Source organism: Polistes dominula, unplaced genomic scaffold (assembly GCF_049000335.1).
Source record: "Polistes dominula isolate Pdom_NZ unplaced genomic scaffold, Pdom_raw_medaka contig_77, whole genome shotgun sequence".
Classification (NCBI taxonomy): domain Eukaryota; kingdom Metazoa; phylum Arthropoda; class Insecta; order Hymenoptera; family Vespidae; genus Polistes; species Polistes dominula.
The window spans coordinates 8,104,725-8,122,702 of record NW_028301152.1 but is presented as its reverse complement, the minus strand read 5'-3'; the positions used below and the strand labels follow the sequence as shown (position 1 = coordinate 8,122,702).

The 17,978-nt window shown below is 29.0% G+C and overlaps 1 protein-coding gene and 1 long non-coding RNA gene across 4 annotated transcripts; one reads left to right on the top strand and one right to left on the bottom strand.

Moving 5' to 3' along the window:
* Nucleotides 1-201: 201 nt before the first annotated feature.
* Nucleotides 202-1,236, bottom strand: LOC149030732 (uncharacterized). The gene is made up of 3 exons (XR_016178444.1): nucleotides 701-1,236; nucleotides 564-632; nucleotides 202-368 (listed from the first exon to the last, which is right to left on the bottom strand). It is a non-coding gene; the product is annotated as an uncharacterized LOC149030732 (long non-coding RNA).
* An 11,041-nt stretch (nucleotides 1,237-12,277) lies between these two features.
* Nucleotides 12,278-17,272, top strand: LOC107068885 (uncharacterized). Of its 3 annotated transcripts, none has more exons than XM_015325707.2 (4): nucleotides 12,278-12,672; nucleotides 13,634-13,768; nucleotides 14,365-14,696; nucleotides 14,986-17,272. In XM_015325707.2, the coding sequence occupies exons 1-4, from the start codon at nucleotides 12,589-12,591 to the stop codon at nucleotides 15,269-15,271; spliced, it is 837 nt and encodes a 278-aa protein (XP_015181193.1). In that variant the 5' UTR covers nucleotides 12,278-12,588; the 3' UTR covers nucleotides 15,272-17,272. The 3 variants fall into 3 exon arrangements, with proteins under 3 accessions (XP_015181193.1, XP_015181192.1, XP_015181194.1); XM_015325706.2 differs by having other exon boundaries at nucleotides 12,281-12,672; nucleotides 14,983-17,272; XM_015325708.2 differs by having other exon boundaries at nucleotides 12,288-12,666; nucleotides 14,983-17,272.
* The last annotated feature ends 706 nt before the right edge of the window (nucleotides 17,273-17,978 follow it).

Here is a 17,978-nt window from a genome sequence, read left to right as displayed (position 1 = left end):
CGTCTGTTTAATTAAAAAAACCTAAGTCTTTCATTATAACCAAAACACTCTACCTTTGTTCCGTTTCTTTTGTAGCTTACAACTTAATTAGAATCTTTACATCATCTTATTTATAATAATAATAATAATAATAATAATAATAATAATAATAATAATAATAATAATAATAATATATAGGAAAAATAAAAGAAAAAATCAATATGGATTTATTAATAGAATTATAATAAGTTTTTCATAATATTGTTTAATTAATTTAATTTATTTAATAATTAGTATTATAGTATTATTAATAATATATTAATTATATAATCTTCAGTTATAATTTTGTTAAAAAAAAGCTCAACCCAAGATGTCCCCTCTCCAAATATCTACTAAAACAAAACATATAATTTTTCAGTTTATTATTATTATATATATAATAACAAATTCAAAATAATATACATAAAATGATTAATAAATAGTTATTTGTAAATTTTTATTTTACATTTAATATTGTATATTATTTTCTTAACAGGTCATAGAAGTTATTCTTTTCTAAAATCAATCATATCAAAGGGACATACCAAACAATAAAATCGTAAACCTCCAACTGGACGTATTATCCTTTCTTCTTCATAGATTTCCCCACAGTTCTATTCGTGTAGATTGATATAAAAGAGACTTCTTAGTAAAAAAAGAAAAAAAAATCATGACCACTTACCACCGTCGCTACCAATGATAGATATAACATACGCACACAAAAACACATATGCACGCATATGTATATATTTGTATACCCACATGACATCTCTGTGATTCGCATCCGTGATTCAAAAACCTTCAGCAAGCGTTGTGCCTTATTCGTCACCACTGAATAGACGAGAAAAGAGGGGTTCGACGGTTCCAATTCATTTAGCCATTCGTTGACTAACGTTAATTGACTTTTTATTCTACGTCATCTAGCCGAACGACCCCGTTACATGGTGTTCGTATATTGATCCACTCTCCTCTAAGTTCTTTCTACAGCTTTTCAATGATCACGATCAACGATTGTCCTTCATTTTAATGTCTGCATCTTCCTTCACAAGTCTATCGGTCTAATCAATTAATGTATTCTTCAGTAAAACCCTTTTATCAAACATCTCTTATGTTTGATTTGCTATACTAATCTCACTAAAGTCATTGATAACATCATCAATCTTTATTCTACAGTGTAAAAAAACGTTTTTTGTATTCTTTTAATGATTATAAACTACTTGCAGATGGTTCATACTATAAACCATGGTGCCATTAAGTCGGTGTACTATTTTGTAACCTTTTTCTTTTGGATTTTATAATTTTAAACTATATTTTTAATATAATTTAATAATAATTAATATAACAATAGTAATATTAGTATATTACTATTATATATAATACTATTATTAATAATAGTAATTATTATTAATAATAGTATTATTATTATATTGTAATATTATATAGTATGTAATTATTATTAATAAATTAGTAATAATAGTATATTGCTATTATATATTTAATATATATATATATATATATATATATTATAATATTATTAATAATAGTAATATACTATTTAATATTAGTATAATAATAAATAGTATAATAATAATTACATACATTTACAATTAATTACTAAATTTGAAATTCTTATTTTCTGTAGCTATTAGAAAACATTTCTAATTTAGTTAAAATAAGTTTTAATCTTGCAATTGTATTTTTTCAAATTTTGTTTATATTTCCTAAATAAATTAATAAATTTATATATTTTACTATTAAATTAAATTAAAAATTATATGTTTTACTATTAATTATATTACTTATATTATACAAGGTATGTGAATAACAAATGACGTATTGAGTGGCAAAATTTACATTGAAAATAATTCACGAACACATTATTTTCTTATTCCATTAATTATAAAAAAATAATCCAAGGAAGAATTGACATTTTTTAATATTATATTATATATGATTTTGTTTAAATTTTTTTTCAAAATTTATATATAAGTTATTCATTAAAAATCTATGTAAGTATACGCATATACAAGAGACACATTTATATTGTATTGTTTCGTTGTGGTAATGGTTGTAGAGCATTTTATGGCTACTTTACGTACCCTCTGATACATATATGCCTTTTTTTTAGTAACCACAAATGACTCAACGTTCTTTTTACAGTTTTCTTCGTGACAATCCTCCCACCCCTTTTCACCACCTGACCTTCTTGCTCTTCCGTAGCCGCATGCAATAATGATAATGAAGATGGTGTTCTTCCTCTCTTTTATATTTTCCTTTTTTCTCTTTTCTTTACTTCCTCACACTATCGCGATGTGCATACAAGAGAAAGAACGATTTCCGGAAAGAGGTGTCCGCGCGTGCACTTCTGCATCCTCACCTTTCTGAATGCAGGAGTAGCGGATCTCCTAAGATCAGCTTGATGAACGTACGTTCTACGAGTGAAAGATGGAAAAAGAAGAAAGAGGCCGCGAAAGAAGGAGGAGAGCAAGCTACGCGGAAGCCTGAGATAAAAGTTGAGGCTTTAGGGGAAGGGGTGAAATGGAAAATAGAGGAAACGCCATTGTGCTAGCCGAAAGAAAGGGCGCATTATTTGGAAAGTGACGTTTCGGAAGAAGAAAGTTTACAGTCGGAGAAGGGTAGGTAAACAAAAAAGAATAACATACAACGACTCATGTGGTTGATAATAATCTATCAGTATCTTTTATACGATATATCATCTGATTATTAATTTCTAAAAGATAGTATAAAACAAATTTATAATTCATAAACAATAAATTGTATTATAAGTCGTCCTAAAAATTTCTTTCTTTTTTTGATGATAACTTGAACAATATTGTATGCGTAATATATTTTTTTTTATTTGTATTTTACGTTATTTTAATATAAAATATTGATTCTACTTTCTTTTACCTTTTACTATACTTTAAATTATTCAACATAAAAAATATTGTGTTTGTAGAATTACTAAAAAGACAGAAACTTTTGGGACAATCTAATAAATGGAACCCATTCCTAAATATTATTAATTTACGAAATATTAAATAAATAAGTTTAGTTAATACTGTATTCAAAAAGAAGCAGTTTTATTTACACGCGATAAAACTACACTTAGCAAATTTAAATAATTCTATATATATGTATAGATATACATTTATAAAATAGTTCATATTTACAAAATTTCTCTCAATTAGATTTATGTATTTAATATAATAATATATTATGTTTGTATTAAAATATATATCCTAAAAATTTCCTAACCTAATATTTTAATATTTCCTAATATTTTATTAATATATACTTAATTATTTATTTAAATAAGCTAATAGTTGCATTAATTTTATCTTTATAATAAAATTTATTTGGAAAGCGATATCCCGTAAAATACAGTGAAAACTAGTCATAGAAACCTACATACATATAGATATATATATATGTATATATATGTGATGATCTCTGACCTACGCTTTTATCACGTCCTATTTCTCTTTTGGCTTTCGCCAATATCTGTTTTACGATTCGTTTTTGCTTGTCTATTTAACTTTTTTTTCTCTGTTTTTTCTATTTTGCATCTATTAAATCGAGCTTTACGTATCTCTTGCACATCGCGGTAAGAGTATAGATCGTATATCGTACAATTTACATTACATTACATATTATTAATTAAATATCTTTTTTTGTCATCATTCATATCAGATATTTTGTTATAAACGAATTGTAACAGGACGATGAGAATAAGTTTAAGAATCCCTCGATATTCAATGTATTCAGGACAATAGAATTTACAATCGGATGTTGCTCTAAAAAGGATCATTACTATAAATGGAAAGTGATATAGAGAGCAGAAGAAAGAGAAAGAAAAAGAACGAGCAAGGACGTTGGAGAGGGACGCCACGAAGAGAAAGAGAAAGAGAAAGAGAGAGAGAGAGAGAGAGAGAAAAAGGAACCGTAGAGAAAGGAGAAAGAGAAAGCGCAGAGCAGACCGACTCACGGAATTCTCTTTTCATCCGCATTATTATGGTAATGAAACTGAAAATCCGAGAAATGCCAGGCTTTTGTCACACAGGGATTGTCTGCCTGGTCCATTCATTGATTACGTCGGTAGACGAGGGTGCAATCTTTACCAACCCTCGCTAAAGATAGGAGGTAGCGGTTCGTGTTTTCCGTCATTGTTTTTCACTATGTGAATATTTCGTGTAAGTGAATAAAAACATTTATATTTTTCTAATAAAGCATCCATCTAAAGAATAGGACGTTTCTTATCAATTCATCAGTTAGTTAATCACTTCATGATATTTATATTTCAAATTTACTTATTGGTACCATATCTGAACTAATAAGGGTTAGGAAAATACTGAATCTTAGAAATAACTTAATTATTTAATGTGTTATCTTATAAATTAATTTTTATCTAATTAAATTAAATCATTGTGTGATATTTATATTTAAAATTTACTTATTGGGACCATATCCAAACTAACAAGGGTTATGAAAATATTGAATCTACGAAGTTACATGTTCAAAGTTTAATTATTTAATATGCTAATGTTATAAATTAATTTTTATTTGATTAAATTAAATCACTTTATGATATTTATATTTCAAATTTACTTATTGGTATCGTATCCGAACTAGCAAGGGTTATAAAAATACTGAATCTACGAAATAACTTAATTATTTAATATGCTAATAATAAAAATTAATTCGTATTCAATTAAATTAAAAATAAACTTTCAAATAAATTATAAGATTCAAGGCAACTTTAAATATATTTTAGTATATTCCAATTCTTTTTCTGTTCCATAAATACGTATAAAAAGTATAAAAGTACATATACAAACGTGATTGAATACTAATAATAAGAACATTTGAAATCATGGAATATCCTTCGGTACTTTGTGTTGTTATTTTCAAAAGTAGATATCTTTGAAAAGTTGAATAGATCCCAATCTCTCTCTCTCTCTCTCTCTCTAAAGTTTTATTTTTAAAAGTAACCGTAGTAAAACTCCTTGTCTTTTTCTTTTCTTCTACAAATAGAAATACTTGTTCATCTCATTAATTTAATTTAATTACAATTTATGTCTTATAATTATATTTACAAATTTATAAAATTAGGTAGAGAAATGAAGCAAAGAAACGATTTATTTCGTATTTCGAAATTAATTTCGATGATTTAATGAAACTTTTTATTAATTTTCCTCATTTTTCAGGGAAAAAAGGAAAATCTTTCATACAATCATTGGAACTTTCTTTCTATCTTTTTCTCTCTTTCGATCGTCGTACTGACCACTAGACGCTGATCGTTCTAGCGGATTATACTTCGCCGCGAGTAAACAATGGCTATTGTCCAGCATATCATTTTCACTCATCTCTGCTATTTCCTGTCCAGCAGAGTTTTCGACAAGGCTTCGCTAGTTTCGCCTTAGCGGAGGCGGAACAGAAAGTCGAATACTGTTCGCTTGAGTTTCGGATTTTCATTTTTTTTTCTCATCCGATCCACTAACCAGTGCTCTTTCTTTCTCTATCTCCGTGTCTCTCTTTCTCTCTTTCTCTTTCTCTCTAGGGCACTCTCTCCCTTTTCCTCGTCTTTTTCTTCTTCTGCTACATCTCCTCCTCTTATCCGTAGTCGTTTTCAGTCGGTGCATTGGTCGATCCAGTGGAGTGCATCTACTGGACAGAGCCCCGCTACAATGCCTTTTGTTTTCACCAGTAGCAGTGTGTATACCACGATCCATTATGACTGCATTCAAACAGCTGATTCATGAAAACCGTTTTGATCAAGCCGAAATTATTGTACCGACAATGGCTTGTGAAATTAGTATACCACAACTGATAATAGTATCGAAATGACGAGAATCCTTTCTTTCGTTAGAACATTTCTATTTGAAAACAATGCACATTATCATTTTTTAACGAATAATGAGTAACTCTTAATATTTATTGAGTTGTTTGGAAAGTAATTTCCGAAAGTTTTCTTTAAGTTTAAGTTATTAAGTGGTAATTGTGACTAATTACAATGCTCATAAGTCGAACTCGAATTTCTATCTACGTAAATCAAATCGGTAATAACTAAATTAAATTACTAAAAAAAAATAAAATATAAAATTACTAAAATTAATTATTGAACATTACTATATTACTAAAAATATCAGATTACTACATTACAATATAGTAACTAATTAAAATGCTAATAAGTCGAACTCGAATTTTTATCTACGTAAATCAAATCCGCGCGCGCGTAATAACTAAATTAAATTACTAAAAAAAATAAAATATAAAATACTATAGTAAAATATAATAAATAAATATAAAGTTACTATAATTAACTATAATTACTAAAATATATCTATAAAATTACTAAATAACTAAATGACACTATATTTGACTAATAACATGGTTCTTTCAAAAAAAAAAAAAAAAAATAAGAAAAGGGGAAAATTAAAAAATAGGAATAACGACAAGAAATCTCAACGATGAAAGGAGTGTCTGTCTATATATTTGAAATATGATCGAAGATGATAGCGAACCTTTTTCATAGAGAAATATAGAAAAATTTAGTTCAACGTGTAGATGTGTGCACATACACCGAATGTACGATTTTCGAATGGACAATGTTGAAATGTGCTAAAGCCTTTCTCGAGTAGGGATGACGGAAGATAATTTTGACATACGTAGGCATATACGTATACGTTGGTATATAATAACCCCGAGGCTGTGTTCACATCAGAGAAAGAGAGAGAAATAGAGAAACAGAGACAGACAGAAATAGATAGACAGAGATAGAGAGATAGAGTCGTGGCGATACAAGTGAGTAGCTATATTGCACAAACGGAATACCTACTCCAGCCTATCCCAACCAATCCCGCCCAACCGCCCATTGGCATTAAACCAACCACCAACCCCTTCCTCTTATTGCGTGATTGTCTCCTTCAGTCATTTCTCTCATCTACCGGGTGACACCTCTCACACCTCTTCTTTCGATCATCTTTCGACTCCGATGAACGAAATTTTTTATTTATATATCCTACTTATGTTTTTTTATTATTTCATCAATTTATTCTAATATTATTTATTTATAATATTAATCAATTGTCACAAATCTGTTTTAATAAATTTAATATTTTAATATACTTTGGGAAATGAAATTTTTTGAAGTATTTTATCGTATTTATTTGTGACAAATATTATTATTATTTGTCTGTACAATGCTTAAAAATTGAATAGTTACGTTTTTATATAATGTAAAAGGAAAGGAACATAGAATAAAAATTGGTTTTTTTTCAAAAGAAAAATGGGGATATGATTTGGGAGACAAATCACTTCATATTTAAAAGATTCACTGTAAAAATATTTACGAATTAATTTTGTAATGATTTATGTTGATTATAAGTAGGAAAAAACATAAAGCCATTAATTTCAGAACATATAAAAATTTCAATTTCGTATACCATAAAAAACAGGTTCAATACCAATGCTAATTTGATCCTAAAATTAACAGGCATAATCATCTTCCACTTTTTTTATATAAAATAATATTGTTTACTAATAATATTCGATAAGTTCGTGTAAAGGTAATTCTTGTACATTATAATCTAATAGTCTGGCTTAAAAAAAAAATAAAAATAAGAAGTTAGGGTAAGTTATTCTTTTATTGGTGACTATTTATTTAGTAAGGACGAATCAATGAATTTTTTACGTCTGTCACCCGTTAGCCCGTACTAGAGACGGATAGTGCTGATGCGACAAAGAATTGATATGTTCCTTTCCGTGGTGCTCCTATATCTCTTCCCCCCTCCTACACCAAACTCGCGGCATCCACGTCTCTCTCCATCTACAGCCAGCAATGCGCCTATGGCCCGACAATGGAAAGCGGCGCACATCTGTAGGTACTGGGAAACAATGAACTGAGAGCTGTATGCGATTGTGGACCGACAGATAGTATTGTATAATATAGTCTGTTGTTTCAACCCCCTCCGCCCACCCCCTATATTTCTTCCCCTCTCTACTATTCCCTCTACCCCGCTGCCTCCTTTCCATCCTTTCAACCCCTTCTCCCAAAAAATGCTGGAGACAGAACCTCCTCTTCGCTCGCTCGTTTCTATCTCTTCGTCTGTGCCAGCTTACATGCGCGCATTTACGCAATACAGAGAAAGACAAGAAAAAAGAGAGAGAAAGGATGAGAAACAGGAAGGGAGGAAGGCAAGCAGGCAGAGTAAAGATAACATGTTCACACACACAAAATTATGAATAATCCCTCTTCTTAAAATGCGATTTTTATTGATCCTCATTAATCAAGAATATTTTTATTTTTATATAGAAATTCGATTCGAATTTTAATTAGCTGTTCTAATGATGGAATACGTAAGAATAACACGATACGAAACAATGAAAAATTATTTTTATTTTTATACATGTAAAATACTTAAATTTTAAGAATTACGGTACTTGCAAACTATACATTTGAAGAGATTAGGGGTACCTTAAGTTATTAAGGTATTAAGGGTAGATTAAGAGATATAAATATCTTTGTATTATCGTTATTTGTTGTCACGTTCTATATGTCATTAATTATGATCGTGAAATTTCAATAGCTTCACATCTATAATAAAAACATAATGCAAAAGTTTATTGTAATAAGGTTTCTTCAAGAAAATATTTAATGTTACACATTTTATGTTTACATCTTCTAAAAAACAAATAATTTTATTTGAGTGTTCTCTTGAGCCAGGTTTTTTCAGTCCTGAGCACGTACTTGATTTCGATATCCAAAAAAGTTTGCTTAAATTTATATTGCAATGATTAATAACATCTTGTAAATTATAGAACTGTTCTCGGTAATTTTTTAAAGTTAATGGTCGGATGCAATAATAAAAAGTGTACGATAGAAAAAAATAATAATGAAAATATGACTTAAAGTAGTGATTATAAATATACAGTAAGAAATAGAAATAATGAATGTCAAGAAGAAAAAGTTTGAAAAGAAAGGGAGTGCTTGCTTCGATGAGTTTGAGGAAATAGAAGAAGAAGAAGAGTCTTAAGAAGAACTTATTCCTAGTTAAAAATTGGGTTTGTTTGAGGATCGAGTGAAAGAATGATAACAACATTATAATAGTAATATTACATATTTATTTTTATTATTATAATTATGATAATGGTAATGATAATGGCAACATTAATAAAAAAATCATAATAACAATAAGGAAGAGTCCACTCTTGATGGATTCTTTCGTTTTACAGCGATAGAGGAATAAAAGATTGAACATATGTTTTTAATATGAAAATATTTATATGTATAGGTACACACATTAAATACAAATAATATATATTATATAGCTATGTGGTATATTCGTATATAAAAAAGAAATACAATAAAAAGTCCACTTGATGGATTGTCCACGATGTTTTATTGCGATAGAGAAATATAAGATTGAACATATGTTTTTTATATAAAAATATCTATATATATAGATACACACATTAAATACAAATAATATATACTGTATATATATTATATAGCTATGTAGTATATTCGTATATAAAAAAGAAATACAATAAATTTCAATGTTTGATGGATAAAGTAAATAGGTAGTAGGAATCATAAAAGATAAGAACATTGGAGAAAGGGGGAAAGAAGATTTGGAGGAAAAGGGGCGAAGAGAAAGAAGCGCGCGCAATCTTTTTAATTATGAAAACACGACTTTGTGTTCCATTTTGTTTTGTTGTCAGAATGCTATTCTATTCAGTACTCTCTTTTTCTTCTTCTCCTCCTCCACCTTCTTTCTCCGTCTCGCCATCTTCTTTTTTTATATTATAACGCAGCGCGCGGGTGGCTGATGGGTCAGGGGCGGAGGAAGACTGGTGGCAGAGTGGAGACCAGAAGGGTGCCAGGGTGAGATTGCTTTAGTAATGAATTACATGGCTTCGGGCTATGTGCCTCTGTCTGATGTGCTGCACGGCCAGCGAGCATCGGAATCTGTGCTTTCTAGCCGAGGCTTCTCCGAACTTTTCTTTTTTTTTTCGTTTCTTCCTTTTCCGTCGTCTTTTTTTAAACTCCTCTACCTCCTCCCTCTCTTTCTCTTTCTCCCTCTACTCATCTCTTTTACCTGTTCAAAACAAATGCGTTATTTAGAAAAATAAATCTTCGCATCTGTCCATTAAAGTCTATAGTATACATAATAACATTATGTATAATGCATGTTAATATGAAAAACACATTTTATAGACACTCCTTATTTAAAAAAACTTTAAACTTGTTTGACCGATTTTGGGAAGCTTCTAGATCAATCTTTTTAAGTAGTATGTGCACTGTTACATATATCTGTTAAATAAGTATATTAGCAATCAAATTGTTTTTAGAAATATGGTCTGTGATAATAAAGACAATAATAAAAAACAGTCATTGAAATATATATATATATATATATATATATATATATATATATATATGTATGTATTCATACAATAAAAGAAAATATTCTCGTTTAAAGAAAGGCATGAAAAGAGAAGCTGATTAATTACGTAGGGTATACTCGGACAACGTTAGTGGGGCTCACATTGACGTATATACGCAGAGTGGATTTTGAATCGTATTGTTATGCAGACTGAATGTAGATAACGAGATGAAGAGCGTTATTCATTGGGCACAATGCCACCGCCCAGGATCCGCCTCTACGAGACACCCCTCGGTCTTTTATTAATTTACCCTTTGCTCGCATCGTCGTCGTCTCTCTCTCTACCCCCTTCTTCCATCCTCGCTATAACCACGACGAATAAGGTGGTGTGGTGCTTTCCTCTGCTCGTTTTAATCTCTGTTGCCACGCCCAGACACTAAGTTTCTCTCTTTATTTCCATTTATCGACTGACGCATTTCTAAATAATCAAGACTACCTCGTAGAAATCGAAGATTAATAACGTGGAAAGAGGTTACGTCTCTACACGACTACGTTATCAAAGAGAATTTCTCGATCATGTTCCTTTTCTCTTATATGAATTTTCTATTGCGACGAATATAGATTTATAATAACAACTAAATTCATTCGATCTTTTCCGAAATACTCGATATAATTTATACAAATTCTTTTTTCAAACTTTCTTTACTTCTAGAACATCGATTATTCTTTAACCCCTTAAAACAGAAGTTGAAGGAATTTGTTCATTTCTTAAAGTATACTTCAAATTTGGAACGAATATATTTACTCAATTTTAGAAATATTTTTTAAATTATATCATTTTATATTAAGGTACCTTATATATATTTAGAGAATCCTTTTTTATTAGTAACGAAGACTATTCAGATAAAAGTCATAAACGTTCGAAGTAGTTTCAACTTAAATCACGAATAAGAGATTCATTGAAAGTTATTGAGCTATCATTTCTATTCATTTTTAACAGTTTCAGAATAGATACGGATCCATTAAAACTGTACACTTTTCAATACACGATCAAATCCTGATATATAAATAACAGATATTTCTCAAAACATTAAATATATAAAACAATATACGTATTCATATTCTTTATCATTTCGAAGAACAAGTAGCAGTGATTTATAAAGCTACAAAATTCATGTTTTTTAAGAATTAAATATATAAGTAATAACTTAATGTATGTATACTCAAAAAAAAAAAGAAATTAAACTTAAAAAAAATATACAACGTGATAAGTGTCAATATAGATCGTAATTACACGTATTTACGTTACAACTGTAAGGTCAATAAACGATCAAACCACAGTATTATAAAAAGAGACTACATCGCTTAAGAAAAAAAAATAAAGCGAGAAAATGTTGGTAAAACATCGATTTTGATTATCGATTGATCGCCAGTAAGCTCAGAGTAAAAAAATTCAAAAGCATTCTTGAGTGAGTGATCGAACTGAATTTTTGCAGATCGGTAAAAAGCATAGTATCGAGGAAATAAGAGAAAAAAGAAGAAGCAAAGGATAATAGAGTAAAGAAGGACAGAGGAGGCCTAAATGAGCGCGTATAAAAAAGAAAGAAAAAGATAGAGATATAGACATGGAGAAAGAGAGAAAGAGAGAGGGAGAAAACGTGGAAAGAGGATGCAGAAATAAGAGAAGAAAGAGGAGATAGAGGAAAAAGAGGAGAGGAGAAGAAGGGTGGAAAAAGGAGGACGAATTGAGTGGGCGGGGAGGGAAGGGGGAGGGTAGAGATGCAAAGGGAGAAAGAATGGTGCGCGCATTACGATTTAGTGGACTTTCCATAACTGCAGGAAGGGGTGTGTGCATCCTCGTGCAACGTCGGTAACGCCCCAGAACTGCGCAACCAATAGGGAACGCGGCCCGTTCTCGCAACACCCCCGCAAACGAGGGTAGGAAACAGTCGGTTCTCGTTGTTGCTCGCGAACTCGCTAGCTTTACGGGCAGTTTTCCTACCACCTCCATTACGAGCGAAACCAAACCAATCCTCGTTCGCCGGTTTCCTCGTTTTCTTGGACATTCCATGCACGCCGTTAACAATCGTAAGTGTCGTAATTTCTGATATTGGTCCACAACAGTTTTGACTACAGTCTCCGAAAAGGGTCACGAAGGTTCGCGGTACAGGTGTTCGTCCATATGGCCGGTCCTTATCTTTCACCCTTAGGGCCTCAGGCTGATCTACTTACCGAGTATATGTTCGGTCGTCGTCGTCAGGTCAGTGTACGTTTCGATCTTATCTATTTTTTCTAGGCATATCAAATCACTCTTTGACTATTTCGTTCGAATGTTTTTTTCAAGTTAAACATAGAAGAATTAAACTATTCAAAAGTATCTTACTTTTTTGTAATTCTTTATGTTGTAAGATAGATAAATGATTATTGAAAATGCATGTCGATCTGTTAGCGTTAAGATCGATGAAATTTCTACATTAGAAAGCAAAAATTCTTTTGAAATATCTTTCAAAAAATCATAATCTCCGAAGAATTTCTCTTTTAATCACTTTTATATAATTTTTGGATTTTGTTAAATTTACAACTTTCATTTTCCATATTGTCGTGAAAAATATCCTATTACGGATATGTATGTATTCTGCATATATTTTTTGTACACTTGTTGCTAGTGGTTCGGCTTCCTTAATCTAAACAATAAGACTACTATCATTGTAAATTACCGTAGATAATTATTATACACAATTACTATATTATATTGATCAATATATAAAAAAATTGAGAGAGAGACATAATATATAACATAGCTATATTATTTAATAGTTTTTTTTTATACTTTTATCATTGAATTTTAATCAAGATCTATTAGATTGAATTTAATTAATGAGTTTGCATTTCTATAAGTGAATAAATGTGGTGCTTCGGTGTATAAAATAAAAATAAAATTCTTCTTTAAAGATAAACACAAAATTTGTATTTTTTACTTTGAAAACAATGTATGTCTCTTGTCGGTTATTTCGAGAATACAAAATTCAATGAAATAATAGATGCAGACGTGTACACGTGGATATTATTCAGAGATTGCCAATTATTATAACGTGGAACTTATAACAAAGATATATAAAGAGAGTTCATACTAAAAAAAAAAAAATAAAAAAATAAATGCATTCGTGATATTCAAATACGACGAAGAAGAATTTAAATATTGAATTTGTTGCGTATTTTTCATTTAGAGGCGTAATCGGACAACATTTACGCCGCAGCAATTGCAAGAATTGGAATCCCTATTCCAGAAGACTCATTATCCAGACGTATTCCTGAGGGAAGAAGTAGCTCTTCGAATTTCACTCTCGGAAGCACGCGTTCAGGTATGTTTTATCGAGAAAACCATAGGTAGAAAAGAGAGGGCAAAATTTCATTCAAAATTATGTCTTCGAAATAATTTCATTGCATTTATTATGCGATTATGATGAATTTCGACTTTTTATGTCTTAGTCGATGTATTCTTGAGATTTGTTTAATTCACGTTTCTTGAAATTTCTTCTAATGCGAGTAAATGAAATGCTTTCGATGTTTCTTTTGGTAAAATAATGATAAATATTCTTAACGTAAATCAAAATGTCTTTTTTTTTTAGCAATTTACACGTGTTTTTAAATGAGTTACATATTATAAACATTTTGTAAACAAATATTGATGAGAGACATATCTATTATACATTTAAAAGAACCGTCATTATTCCTATTCTTTTATACGACAATTTATATAATAATATTTTTCTATTATTTCTTTCCAAAAATTACTGTATACGCATTATATTGTAATATTACCTGTGTATTAAGATAGATGCAAAACAATTTTGTTTTTAAATAAATTTGTTGTCTATATATATATATATATATATATATAGGACAATATTAGGCCCAATATTTTATAATATTAATTATAATTATTCCCTTTTGGAAGGTGTGGTTTCAAAATAGACGAGCAAAATGGCGAAAACAGGCCCGTCTCCAATTACTACAAGACGCATGGAGGATGCGTTGCTTAGGATTAGGTAGTGCTACGCCTCTTCTTTTAAGACCACCACCAACAACAGGAATAGAAAGATCTGATGCTTCATCACCACCACCACCATCGGCCTTATCCGAACCTTCTCTTTCTTCTTCTTCTTCTTCTTCTTCAGCTGAGAAATTGGTCGAAACCGGTGCGGCCGCTGCCGCGGCTGCAGCTGCAGCCGCAGCCGCCGCTACGGTACCAATTTGCAGAGACTACCGTTTACTTTCTGCTGCTCATAGGTATGCATATATATATATATATATATATATATTTATTTTAGATATAGAAATTAACTCGATACTTTAATTTATATTTTATAATTTATATTTATATTTAGATTTTGTTCGTATAATATAGCTGTATACACCAATTTACGTACATTCGTGTAATAATAATAACAAATTTGAAACTTTTGATTATAATATTATAAAATATTGACATATTTAATTTACTTTGCAAATCATTTGAAAACGTACCTTTTTTTCGGTATTTCAAAATCATTTGTTGTATTTTCGTATTACCTAGCAGTTATTCCATGCATTGCGACAAGTCAAGTGACAAAGTCAAGTGCGGATGTGGATCACCACCACGAATTTGCAGTAGTTCCCCCGAAAAGGATATAGAGCAGAGTATCAGGGAGAGACCTCAAGAGGCTGAAATCGATCTAACGATGAAAGGCCCTCATACCTCGAGACATGCTCAAATAACAACGACGCCGTTTAATTTGATAAGTACGTCACAACAAACTTTGAGACATACCGAACATGTGGATGAGCCTTTGGACGCGAGACTTAGCAGTAATAGAAATAATTGAACTCAATAATATTCATATTTATTTACGCGAGACAGAGAGACTTTTCCCCTTGTAACAAAAACATTTACAATACCATTAAAACGTAACTTTGAATGCGTGGACATTCTCGCTACAAAAGACTCTAAGTTAATACGATTGTTGTTGATTGAATTTTCATGTACAAATAATTAATTATGAGAAGCCACGTTCATCTCTACGTGCATCATTATTTTATTGTTTATAAATACACACTTTTAAAGATAAGTTTTCATTAGTTACTAACATACCTAAATGTATAAACAAAAAGTGATAGCTCATACCTCGAAATACGGGAAACCTTAGACCTGTTATTTTTGCTCTTAAATCATAATACTATGTGTAGTTGAAAAACTTGTGACATTAGAATGACCACGTGAGAACTTTTATTCAATTTTATATTATCACTAAAATATTTAAGAAGAGATAATACATGTATTTCTATTCTATCTATTCATGTTTACAGATTTGGCGTAACTTTTTAATATCAATTTTAAAACTTCATGATAGTTTAATTGAATGTGCTTCAATAGAAAACACAAGATCCTTGCATTTAGAATCAAGAACATTCTACAAATTTTGACTTGATCAATGATAGTGCATTAACGCGATTTATACAAACAAAATAAGATTTTTAAAATGCATAAAAATTGGTATGAGTACCTGAATCAAATAATATTCGTTGGAAGACCCCTATACTCTTCTAATATCGACGCATTTTAATGACATTTTCTGAATACACTTTGACATTTATGAAGTTTACCTCGGTTTTTGTCAATATAAATAGATAATACAGAATTTTTAACAATAAAGACTATAATAATTTATATATTTGTTTTTTTTTGTTATAATTAGGAATACAGTTGTTTTACGGTTTGTCCAAAATTTCAAATCAAATGTAAATTATTGTTTTATTTAAATGTATTATAATATAATATATTAATTATAAGATTTTATATTATATAATAATAATAAATAGTATATTTATAAGATATAAGTACTATTAATAATTAATATTAGTACTTAACAGTACAAAAATGTCATAAATAGATTTAGAATATTTACAATTTAGAAAATTAATATTTTAATTTACAATTAGATCATGGAATCCTAAATTTGAGGTATTTAAAAATTACCTTAATATAATTAATAATTTTGATTATAAAAAAAAAAGATTAAATATATTCTTTTTTTAAATCTTTGAATAGTATCGAAAGCAATACATCGAGATATGTTTAATTTCAATCTTAAGTAATTTGTCCGGTATATATATATATACTATTTAATATTACTGTATAACATAAAATGTTGCAAAATAATATTATATTATAATCTTTTTATTCAATCTTTTTTTATTTGTAGGAATAATTCTTTATTACGAAAAAATTCTCTATATTCATGAACTGTTATTATAAGAACATAGAATTAGAGTATATATATATATGTATATAGTATATATTATACATATTAAGTAGAGAGATAAAGTGCATACTAAGCAAGTGATTATATACTTATGTATAACATATTTGTAAGGAGCTTAATGCAATTAAAATTATAATTATTTTATTTAAATCAAACAATATTACTTCTTTGAATGAAAAAAAATTGATTCATTTTGAATGAATTTGAATTCATTTGGATTTTTCATATTATTTTACAAATGATAAAATTCAAATGTTTACTTTAAAAAAATTGATATCACTTATTTTCATCAGCGATAATTTACAACAGTTTTTTCAAAGGAATATTTTATTTAATTATCTTAGATAAGTACTATCTATATAATATTAATTTTTTCGAAACAAAAATTGTAATATAGATAAGATACTGTTACCCATAGGTATTAATAGTTAGATATGTATAAGAATATGATAATGTACTGTCGTTAAAGCATCAATGGTGAAATGATTTTAATATTAAAAAATAAACAATTAATATAATAAGAATATTACAATAATATTGATATTTAAAACTAATAAAATGTAATTGTGTTCTTTATTTCTACATATGATTATAGTGTTATATGATTATATGTTTAAAAAGAAAACAGTTGTTACTTTTATTTTATTAGCTTAACATTTTTATTAGTAAATCAGTTTTTTTTAAGATAATACTTAATTTATGTTAATAATAATAATTGTAATAATGACATTACAATAGTAGTAGTAACATTTATAATATATTAACATTAATATATATATATATATTAATATTTTAATTTAATAAAACTTAATGTATATACGGGTTTTTAAAGCTATTTATAAAATTGAAAATCTGCATTTTATTTTGTCTTAAACTTTAAAACACATTATCTAAGAAACTATTGGATTAAAATAAGAAAAAAATAGTATCATTGTTAAGTGAATTATTCGAATTGTTAAATAGCATTTGCCATTTAATCCTTTCGGTACTATTGGCGGCATTCCTAAATGTTCTCTGAACACTACTGCTTCCTATTGGCGGCATCCTTAGAAAGTTATGTAGGTATGATTACTCTCTATAGTACACACACGCTACATTACATTATCCTGTGTTTAAAATTTCCAACTGTTCTAATCGCTCCATTAAATAGTTAGTAACAATAAACAGCGTGCCTTAATTATATAAATTTTATAATATATAGAAAGTCTACGAAAAACAAATTGGTATGTTTGCTTATATTGTTAATTTTTTGAATGTATAATTTACAATT